Here is a 12016-nt window from a genome sequence, read left to right as displayed (position 1 = left end):
CCTAAATCTCTTCATTTCATGTGGAGCATATCCCTCCTTATAAAATGCTGCCTCTGCAGAAGTGTAAGACAGCAGGTTTTCCTTCGAAACTCTGCGTGGCGTTTGCTCTGGCCCTTCCCACTCACAGCACTCCGAGCAATGGTTCTCAACATGACTCCACCTTAGAATTGCATGGGCAGCTTTAGAAATGCTGATGTCCAAGTCTCACCCCACACAGATTAAACCAGAACCTCAGGCGGTAGCACCTCGAAGTAGTATTTTTTCAAAGTTCCCAGATGAGTCCCATGAATAGGCAAGATGGAGAACCACGGATGTCAAGTAAGCATTATGATTGTTGTTGTTGTCATTGTTGTTATTGTCATTGTTCTTCTTCTTCCTCTTCTTCTTCCTCCTCCTCCTCCTTCTTCTGTCTCTCCATAATTGACTCCTTAAGTAGGAATTACATAAAAGAGAAATTCCCCAGGCATCCAGTTTTGAAGTATATTTTATATGTTCTCTGGCAGTAAAAGTTTAAAAGAACAACAGTTTATGGTGTTTTACTAAAGCAAATGTCATGTCCTTTTGTCAACTTGTTGAATTCCAGCATTTTTACAATTTAGTTTGCCTTTCTACTACTGTATCAATATATGCTCAGAGATTTGTTTAGAGCTGTGTGCGCATCCCAGCACCAAGCAAGCTGATAATATTATACAGGAAATTAGAATGGAGCTTGTTCAGGGTAGACTGGTTTAGCGCCAGGGTGTGTTTTCATCCAAAACTCCTTCCTCTGGCCATATATCCCCACAACCCTTGTGACCAGCTGCAGAATATGAATAAAAAGACATTTTCCAGCAAAATCTGGCTAGATTTGACTAGTTTGCCAGAAATTGGCAACTTGTTTCCAGAAACTCACTGAACCCTGGTCAGAATCCCAGAGTTGTTCATAAATAATCTCCTCCTGGCTCTCCTGATTCCACAGGACACATCCAGAAGGACTGGGCTTCTAGTGCCATCCTCTGACCAAATTCTCATCTGCACATGGGCCCAGGGGGACCTCGGAGCCTCGGAACCTACTTCCTTCCCTTCCCTCTGCAGCCTGCACTGAAGGGTGTGTCTGAGCAGTTGTGCCTCCGCTTAGATGTTTCGCTTCTGTGCATTCATTCCAAGCAAGTCAGAAACAGATGAAGTAAAGGCACTTAACTCGTAAGCTAGATGATACGCCCCACCCTGCTTTAGCTGTACTGGGTTATCGGAAAAGTCATGACACATTTTCACCTAGAGAATCGGAAATATATGTCATGATTTTTTCAACAACTCAGTATAAGCCTTTTGCCCATCACTTCCTACAGGCCTGCCCTGGGCAGATTCCCTCTTCTCTGTCTCTTAAACATAATATGCTCCACCCACTTTCTCCTCTTCGTGTAAATCATTGCCCCTGTCTCCCTTCTTCTGAGTCCCACTCGAAGACTCCCATTCCATCCCAAACCCTTCTTTTTATTTGTGTCCTGGTCAAGGAGCCTTGACGTTACATCTGAAATCTACCACTTTCTTGGTCTGTGACTATAGACAAGTTACTCAACCTAATTCTGCCTCAGTTTCTTCATGTGTAAGACGGACCCAAGAACAACAGTCCCTGCCTCAGAGGGTTGCCGTAAGACTGCGAGTTAAATGTGTCAAGGGGCCGGCCAGTGCCTGGTACAAAGCAAGCCTGCAGCAACAGCTGGCTCTTGACTGGTCACCAGCTTATTGTCCTCAAGTGCCAGAACCAGACTTCTTCCAGCATTCCGGCATGGACTTTTACAACTGACTCTCCAGACTAACATCTAAAGGAGAAAAGAGTTCTCATCTTCTTCTCTTTCCTGTCTACTTAGTCTCCCCCTTTCCAGTTCATCTTCGAAGGAAACAGGAGATACATGGGGGGAGGGGGAGAAGTAACTGTATTTTATATTTGTGAGAAAATTTGACCATTTGGACAGAGATGTGTATAGGCTCCAGTATGGAGACAAAATTTTTAAACATAGGCTGGCCTCATAGGGCAGTGGCTAAATAATACACAGAGGAAGTCAGATCCCACGTGGCTAACGAGGGTTCAAATCCCAGCTCGGGCAGCTTGAAAAACATAGTGGATGTATGAGCATGTGTCCAGGATCCTCACCAAATGGAAAATTGAAGGGAAAAGGATTGCAGGATGACCAGACTCCATTGGCAGGATGGGGGCAGGGGGTGGATTTCTCTCCCCTTCTTGCATATGCACACATGCCTTATGGCATTGAAAATGTTTTTAAATTAAACATGTGTTCACATGCAGATAACTTTTTCATGATGTTGTAACAGCATAGAGAACACTCAGGTTATCACCACATTACATAGAGCTCTTAGGTTTCAGAGAACATGAGTTGACCAACATTAGGACCAAATCCACGAAGACATAATAACAGAGCTAGAGTGCATGTGAGTATGCGCGTGTATCTGTGTGCAAAATTAAGCTTTCAATCTAGTACACCTTTGAAAAAGCTGTAACCAAGGTTTTTGTTTCTTCCTCATGAAAGTGAGCATACGTGGGCAAAAATAAGAATAAAGACTATCTTTAACCAGGCCAATTTGATGACTCAGGCAGCCAGATTTCACCTCTGCCGCTTGAATCCAGGACCTGGTGGCTTGAAAAGCATGCTGGATGTTTATGCGTGTGTGCCCCAAATCCCAACAGGATGGAGAGATGGAGGACATGGGATTGAGGTGTGACCATTCCCCATGAGGGGCGTTTTCTCCCCTCCCTGTCTTTCTCTCTGTGTCTCTGGCAATACCTGTGCCCTCTGGCCAAAAATAGAATATCCTTAACCAATCTGAGATACATTTGCAGTTCAAAATGTAAAGATTACAATGATTATTTAACCGTGACTTCAGGGAGAAGTAACCAGGGTTCTACCATCATCTAATATTGTGCAGGGCTCTTTACATGGTCAATTATTTGGTAAACTGGTATTATGACCATTTTAAATGTGAGAGACGAAGCTCAGATGGGAAAGTAACTTGACTGAAGTCACACAACAAGCCTGTTTTCAAACAGATCCGTGTGACCCAAAGCTACAGTCTTCTCAGCTACCTAATAATTACTATATTTGATACAATTTAAAACTAGAAAATGGGGCTGACTCTATAGCCTAGTGGTTAAAAAGGCCAGATTTGACATGGCCAACCATGGTTTGACTCCTGGTCCCAGTAGCTTGAAAAAACATGTTGGACACACGTACATGTGTGCCCAAAATGGGCAGAAGAGATTGCAGCATGACCATGCTCCTTTGGGGCATGCTTGCGTGCATTCTCTCTCTCTCTCTCTCTCTTTCTCTCTCTCTCTCTCTTTCATCTCTCCATTTCCCTCTGGCAAGCACATGCATCCTCTGGAAATTAAAAATAAATAAATAAATAAATACCCGTAAAAATAGGAAACATTAACCTGCCTTGGGATTGGACAAGTATTTTTAAAGGGTAATTACAATAGTCCTGCTGTGGATTCTTATAGTGCACCTTTTTCTCAGAACTCCAAAACACTCAACAATTTAATCTCATGACATATCCTGGAAGCCAGGAGGAGCCAGTATTATTTTACCAGATGTGGAACCTGGAAGAACAAAGAGATTCTACACTTTGCTTGAGGCCATACAGTAAGCAAAAAAAGAAAATTAAAATTGAGGTCTATGGGTGCCCTACCCAATACTTATCTCCATTGTAAATGGCTGCCTCTCATGAAGCTCACATTAGAGCTAATTCACTAAGTAATCGTGTGTGTGCAATGAAGTCCTAATAGCACGGCCTTGGTTGAGCACCTCCCTTGGGCCAAGTTTCCTCTGGGAGTGATGTCTGGTGCTCACGACCCCACAAAGGCTTAGCTAGCTTAGCTGACACTCTGGGCCTCATAGCCATGTGATAAAGCTCGTGTTCAAATCCAGGCTTTTCTAGCTTGAACGTCCAGACTTTGCTTTAAGCCATCTCAATATAGGGATAAAATTCCATTCCCAAGTCCAAGACAGAATGTTGGTAATGTTCTCAGCTACAAAGTTCCTACCCCAACATAAATAAATAATAGTTGTGGCAGTATTTAAGGTTGTTGTGAGGATTACATGAATAAATTCATACCATGTGCTCTAGACCAGTAGCTGGCCTCAAGGAAGAGTTCAATAGATGATGCCATGATAGCAGTAAAGATGATGAATGAAATTGTTTGAAAGGCACTTGATGTATTTATCAGGTTTGATTCTACCAAACTAACTGCACACACATACCAAAATGGCCAGCCTTCTCTTCATTAGTGTTATTTACATACAACCAGATGTAATTAACCAAAACTATTAACACTTAATTACCAACAGAGTGATTCTGGGCTAAGCGAACTTCCAGAAATATTCGGGAATGAGAGAGTTAGTCTTTGACCTTAATTCCAGCTTCCAGTGTCGTTGAAAAGGCTAAAATGAAATAACAACGACTTAAGGAATGATTTAAATAGGTTTTCCTAGTATCTTGCCCAGCGCAGGGGCACAGTTATATTGTGGAATGCATGTGTGCTGTTACCGGTACCAGTGGATAAAGCAGAGAGGCAGGAGCAGAACTGAAATGATGAAATCCCAGAGCACAGAAAAGGAGTTTGCAAGAATGAGTGGCCAGTGAAGATGGAGACCATCAGGCATGGCAATGAACTGATTTACTGATAAACTTCGAGAGTGCACGTAACAGTGAGGCAGTGTGGCCGCTCTATTTCTGCAGGGCTACCTGTTGAACAATGCTTATTTCTGACTCTGACTCCATATCCCATTAGCAGGTGCGTCACCTGAGCTCAGGCTTTCATCTGATCCCCGGCACTCTACTGCAATACAAAATCATCACTTTTCATTATTTTGACCAATTAAATGGCTTGCAGCATGAGTTTCAGAGCAAAGTCTTTAAACATTCTTTTTTGCCTCCCTCTATAAACTAAGTAAAGTCACCATTTTAGTTGCAGCTATCACAAAGTTTTATTGCGAAGTCATAAAAATTGTCATGATAGCAAGCACGAACATGGCTGTGGCAATATGTGGTAATTACATTTCATTAAGATTCCTAGTATGCTTGCCATTAAGATGTTCAAGGCCTCTAGCTAATTACTTTATCTAATAGGGTCTATGACTTTTTCATAGGGTCCATGGTAGAAAAGATCATTGATGTCTTAGTGGGTCTTGCTTTATCCAAGCACGTGTATAGATACATGTGAAAATGTAGTGTATATAGGTATATGTGTGTGTGTGTGCTTATGTATACATTTGCATGCATATATGTATGTATATTTGATTTTATATAATATGCCATCAATGTCAAGGATAGTACCAGGCTTCCAGTGTGCTTAAATTAAACTCTTCCAGCAGGAAACACCCTTTCTCTTTATCTTCATCCCACAGGAAATCAACAGGGAATTTGGCTAATGAGAAAGTTCAGGTTGGAATCTAAATAGGCTGAGTCACTAAAGAGTCTTCCTACACATTTTTGTTCTATAGGAATCTACATGTACCCTTACGTCTCTCAGCAAAAAGAAATCTCCCAAAAAACTAAGAAACAAACTTAAAAAACAGGCGGACTTTTAAAATTCATGGTGGTTATGAAACTATAGAAGGTTTTTGTTATACTTATGTACTTCAGAATTAGTATTTAGGCCAGCAGGTGCCATGGTGGTTAAGGAGATGGATCTCACATGACAACTGCATGGTTCGAGTCCTAGACCTGATCATTGAAAAACACACTGGGCACATGTACATATGTGCTCAAAATCATGAGGAGAATGGAGAAGGGATTCTGGCATGACCTTCCCTCCAGGGGGTAATTTCTCATTTTCCTTTTCTCTTTGTCTCTCTCTGGTGAGCACATGCACCTATAGCTGGAAAAAAAAATAATATGTAGGGACTGGCAGATGGCATGGTGGTTAAAGGTGCTGGACTCCCACATGGCTGACCATGGTTCGAGTCCCAGACCTGGCAGCTTGCTTTCTCACTTTCCCTCTCTCTCACTTTCTCTCATTCTGTCCCTCTTTGGTCAAATTAAAATTAATAATAATAAAAAATAGTATTTATGCTAAATTTTATATAAATTGGAACCACAAAAAGACACAAGGCCGCTATTATTCAAGAGTAAAATTAACCACATTTTCCTATCTGGTAGAAGATAAGAGAGCACTACTTAACCCTCTGCCTGGTGGACCAGCCCTGTGGCCAGGGAGATAAGGGAACCACATTCTACATGACTGACTGTGGTTTCCTTCCCAGCCCTGGTGGCTTGAAAAACACTCTAGGAGTGTGTTAGTGTGTGTGTGTGTGTGTGTGTGTGTGTGTGCATGTGTCTGTGCAAGCATTCACTTGTCCCAAATCTCACAAGATGCAAAAATGGAGAAAAAGGGATTGTGGCATAACCACACCCCACAGGGGTGTATTCTCTCTTACTCTCCCTCTCTCTCTCATGAATGCATATGCCATCTGGCAATTTAAACTTAAAAAAAGAGAAAAAACTTCCATTTGGCTGTGGATTTTGAATCCACTGATTGATAATTCTGATGATATTTTTGCTCATATAGGCATTAAATAGTCAGTTGTTACCATTTAAATGCTAGAGGTAGAGATTGCCCAGGTAAATGGCTGTATCTTAAACCTTCAGCATTTAAGATAGATATCGATGTGCACATACAAACTTACCCCACTAGTTCTCAAAGGTTTCAGAACTATGAAAAACTATTTATTGTGGTGACATTTTTTTTTTTTTGAGAGGGTTTTTTGCTATAGGGTGCTCGCCAGAAAGACAGGGAGAGACAGAGACAGAAAGCGAGAAATCACCCCCCAGGGGGATGGCCACACCGCAATCCCTTCTCCTCCATTCTTCTCTCAGAATCTTGGACACGCACGCACACGTGCCTGGCGTGAGTTTAAGCCACTGGGTCAGGGACTCAAACTGCGGTCAATTACGTGGGAGTCCAGCGACTTAGCCATTATACCAACTGCTGGTCCCTGTGGTGACATTTTTAACCTCAAGAATTCTATATATCACATAGCATTTCTTATTTATTTACTTATTTTTAATTTGCTAGAGGGCATAAGTGCTCACTAGAGGAGAGAAGCAGAGCGAGGGAGAGGGAAAATGAGAACACACACCCATGGGGAATGGTCATGCTGCAATCTTTTCTCCTCTGTTTCTCCTTCCTTTCTGGATTTGGGGCAGGCACCTATGCCAGGTGTGTTCTTTTAGTCACTGGCTCTGAGATTCAAACTACACAGTTCGCCACGTGGAATCCAGCTGCCTTCACCACACACTACCAGCTGGCCTGGCGTATAGTTATTTCTTAATGGCATTATGAGTTTCTGCGAACTGTTTTGAGAATTTCATGACATCTCCTCAAGCTACCTGGACACTTGTATGAGTGTCACAAACCCAGAAACCACACTGAGGGGCGGTGCCGTGGAACAGGCCAGGTACATTCTCAGCTAAGTCCAAGTTCTGTCACTTGTGAACTAACTGGAGAGAGAGTGGAGAAACTGGTTACTGGTAATAGAGCACAGAGTCCTGCCAGTGTAGATGCGCAGGTAGATTTATAGGTTCAACGAGAGTGATTGCTGATCCAATTCCACCAGCGCCTGTCCACACACAGCTTCCTTAGCACACACCACACACACAAATGTATACGCTCCTCACAAAGACCCGTGCATGTCAGGGAAGTGGGAAGTCTGATAACATACATCCTGGCCTGTTGTAACAACCGTGGTCACTTCAAATTAAGGCCATTATTCTTTCTGTCTCCCAAATTAAAAGGAAGGAGACAGGAAAAAAAAAAAAAAAGAAAAGAAAAAGATATTATCAGGTCTTTAAGAAGGATGTGAAGGAACCCAGGAAATGACACCCCCCCCCCAGTCATTTCAGCCAAATTGATACTCAAGAAGCATCAGGCGGGACCAGCAGGTGGCATAGAGGTTTAGGTGCTGTACTTCCACTTGGCCGATAGTGGTTCGAGTCCTGGACCCAATGGCTTGAAACTCATGCCAGGTACATGTGTGTACGTGCCCAAAATCCCAAGAGGAGAATGGAGGAGAAGGGATTGTGGCATGGCCAGCCTTTGGGGGATTTCTCACTTTCTCTCTCTGTCTTTCTCTGTGTCTCCAGCAACCACACATGGCCTATAGTAAAAATCTCTATTAAAAAAAAAAGGCATCAGGATAACCAAAGTCCAGTGCAGTGCCGTGCTTATTAGAAAGTGAACCTGCAGCACCTGCCTGGGCTTGATGGAATGTTCGGATCAGAAAACCCAGGGCAAACTCCCCATATGTGTCTGTTGGGAAGCTGAACTGTCTCTCCTAAGAACATACCCAGACTCTGCTGGGCCTGCAGTGTTTGTAGAGGCTCAGAAAAGACATGCAGAAAGACCTGACAACTTTGCTGATGTCTAGGGTGTATGAGGGTTGGCTGGCGCTGCGGTAGACCCAGATTAAACTCATCTCTGTCCTCCTCATGTGCCACTCTGCCCTGGCTCACATTAGAAATTCAGGGGCAGAGAACAAAGCGGCCAAGTTTGTTTTTCCAGAACAAGAGGAGTCTGGTGCAAACAGCTCTGACAGCTGTGCTCTGTGTCTTGGTGAACCGAGGGCTTTACCATGTTTCATCCAAGACTGTTTAGTCTGAACGCGGGGGGTTCACGTATCCGCTTGTGGCTCTTGTGTCATCAAGGTAGTTCTGATTTCCATCGCTCTCCTTGCCATCTGTATTCGCCTGCTGGGAAAGCAGTAACCAAGAGAACAAGGAGTCGAGCCTTTGCAGGGTCACTTAGAAACTTGTCTTTTTTCATGCATTCTCTTTCACTGAAGTATTGCTACTGCTTCCAAAAAACGCACATGCACACAAAGGCAGCAGTCCTTCGTAAATACCAGCTGGGTCAGGATCGGTAACCTGCTTTCACTGTGGCTCTTGCAGAAGTGGCAGTGCATTGAGGATACCTCAGGCAAGCTCCGCATCCACAAGTGTAAAGGACCTGGGGACCTGCTCGCAGTCCGGCAGAGCACGCGGCACCTCTACTCCCGCGGCTTCCACGACAAGGACAAAGAGTGCGAGTGTCGGGAGTCTGGATATCGCGCCAGCCGAAGTCAGAGGAAGAGTCAGAGGCAGTTTCTGAGAAACCAGGGGACTCCAAGTAAGGCATGCTTTTATGACCCTGCTGGTGGCAGGCTACGTATGGCCTTTGGCTTTCGGGAGGTTAGAGATGTGAGGAATTGCTCTACATAGCAGCTATTAGCGACACAGTTTTCAGGCTAAGAGCAAATCGTTGTTCTGTTTCAACCAAGAAAGTGAAGATTAATTTGAAATTTTGCTTTGTAAACATTTTCACTTATGCAAATGATATTTCCATTCTGTGGCAAAGCACAGATGCAAAACATATGCGCACATCAAAGAGCCTAGAAAACGGTTATTCCAAAGGGTAAGAGGTATGATGTGGGCCAGTTTTATTTTACCTTAATGCAGATGTCATTTGTCCCCCACAAGTTATTACAAAATTAGTAAATAGACATTAAGTTTTGGTGCATAGGCATTTCACTTAATAGAAAAAACAAACACTTTCCTTAAGACACATATTTTAATCTAGCTTAAAGTTCTGTCAAATGATTGGATCTTGTTGACTTGCAGGATCAAATTAGTCGAATTCAGTGTGAAAAGCACTGTTTGGCATTTTTGTCACAAATACCCCATCAGGCCACTATGGGGTACCTATGATTATATAAATAGGAAAAGTGACAGGCTGACACTCTCCATGAAAGCATGAGATTCTAGTGCCATCTAGTGGAATAATATGAAAAGTAACCCCATTCTACGGTGATTCCATCCTTTTGAAGTATGGAAGCAGCATCTATGCATTAAGTTCAATTCCTTCTTCAAAGATTTGGAAATCAAATCATTTGCTAAAACAATGGACGTCCTTAAAAAATGAATTCCCCCCCAGACTCCGCAAGGTAAGCTTTACAATCATGAGCCCCTGATAGTTCATCCAAAAGGGTCAGTGTACTTTATGCATATAGGCATATTTTTCTCAATGTCACTTACTGTCAACGAATTCTTAAAGGAGTCCATAACCCAAAAGGCTAAGAGCCAATGATTTGAGAGAGTTTCTTTCTTCATTGAGAGAACAGGCCAGGTTTAGTTATTCACACAGGATTGCAGGTTGAAAATTGACAAGGGACAAGGACCCCTAACATGCTCCTTTATTAAAAGTGGATTACTAATGTTGAATTTAGTGTCCTTTCCAGAAAGCTAGAGGTCAGTGACCAAGCCCTGATCACAAAGCAGGTAGGCTCCGCATTCACAGTGGGAAGGACCCCGGGACCGCTCGCAGTCCGGCAGAGCATGCGGCACCTCTACTTGCCTGAATTTTTTAAGGTTGGGCGGGAATACCTGAAGTCTAAGGCAGCTTTTTCAAACTATGTAGGGGTTGGTATTTGAGATCAGGACTTGGCTTGTCCCTTCCCCACAACAAATACCACGCACGAGTAGCCCACCGACTGCCACAGAGGCCACTCCCGCATCAGAAATCCCTTAGGGCTCTCAGAGGCGGGATAATTGGGATGCCCGGCCTGCGTGCCCCACCCTCTTACCCTATTTAGCACAAGGCCAGAGGAGAAGCCCTCAGAGGCCTAAGGGCAGGTGATGAACAAACAGGGCCAATGTTTGCACGTTGCAATTCACAGGTAGCACCCCGCAAACAGCTGACAATGTTCCACAGGGGCGCACGGACTGGGTCTGCTCCTTTATTATTTGTGCCAACAGAAGGTGTCTAGAGCATACACCTCTTTTAAAATGCCTCCTAATGTTGTACCAAGACTTGGTAGTCTGGGAGATGGTAGTTCTAGCTCCTGTAACTGCAAAATGCCTGTAACTTTCAGAGCTTCCGTTTTCTCATCCATGAAGTAAGGACGACAGCACCCAATTCGTGCGCCTGCTTTGACAACCTACATTCTTTTAGCTAAGGGTTTATTATAGTACCTGTCTTCAAAGTTGTGAGTTAGAGATAAATCTAAGGTAAAGGATACATTGTGAAATCTCAGCAAGGATGTCATTATTCTTAATAATATAATCGGGAATATAATTTTATCCACAAGTTGCCTTAGCATTTCACATTGAAAACTAAATGTGGAAGGGCATAGCCTGTCAGAGGCAGAAAATTAGAGGACACCCAGGCCTACCTCCACTTTTGAGGGCTAACAGGCTCGAGGCACAGAGGAACGTGTCACTCGTCACCCTGCTCTGCAGTGGCCCTGCCCAAACAGGAGCCCACCTCTCCGCCATGAATTCCCACGTGCCCTTCAGAGCCCCACATTGCCCCCCAAGCATCGTGGCATGTACTGTGCCCCCTCCGAGATCCTCGTCATGCCAGGAGAGCGTGTTCTTCCCCCAAAACCCACACCAGAGCATCTGCATTGACGTGTCTTCCCTCGCTTCCAGAGTACAAGCCCAGATTTGTTCACACCCGGCAGACACGGTCCTTGTCAGTAGAATTTGAAGGCGAGATATATGACATAAATCTGGAAGAAGAAGAATTCCAAGTGCTGCAACCAAGAAATATTGCCAAGCGTCACGACGAAGGCCCCAGGGGGCTGGGAGGCCGCCAGGTTGCCGGCGGTGGCAACGGAGACGGGTTGCTGGCGGACAGCAGCAATGCCGTGGGCCCGCCATCCACCGTCCGCGTAACGCACAAGTAAGAAGCTAAGTGTTCACCAGGCTGGGTTCCTAGTCACCCTCTCCATTTTGCCCAATGTAAAAAGTAGCATCACTCAGTAATGTGTGCTGGCCTGGCCTCCATAACAACCGGGGCTTAAGAAAGCCATGAGGATTTCCACGGTAATAGGCTCAACCATGCACTTTAGGTGCAGTTTCACATTACGGCTGATCAGCTGGGATCCAGCAGAGCCATTGTGTCACATGGTGGCTTAGCAGGCATGGGTTCGTGGCCCTGAACAATCACCTCTGCAGGCTCTAGGAAACAGATGGGAACAAT

The 12016-nt window shown here is 44.2% G+C and overlaps 1 protein-coding gene across 3 annotated transcripts in view; it reads left to right on the top strand.

Annotated features, from left to right (window-relative positions):
• The window catches only part of SULF1 (sulfatase 1), a 130867-nt gene that overhangs the window by 77600 nt on the left and 41251 nt on the right, over positions 1–12016 (top strand). For all 3 annotated transcript variants that reach the window (XM_006165746.3, XM_006165745.3, XM_014583069.2), the window contains 2 exons: positions 8947–9163; positions 11464–11716. In XM_006165746.3, coding sequence (XP_006165808.1) covers positions 8947–9163; positions 11464–11716 — 470 coding nt within the window. The remainder of the gene's footprint in view (positions 1–8946; positions 9164–11463; positions 11717–12016) is intronic.

The sequence above is a fragment of the Tupaia chinensis genome, unplaced genomic scaffold (genome assembly GCF_000334495.1).
Source record: "Tupaia chinensis unplaced genomic scaffold, TupChi_1.0 Scaffold144017_1, whole genome shotgun sequence".
Lineage (NCBI taxonomy): Eukaryota > Metazoa > Chordata > Mammalia > Scandentia > Tupaiidae > Tupaia > Tupaia belangeri.
This window is presented reverse-complemented; position numbering and strand designations above follow the sequence as displayed.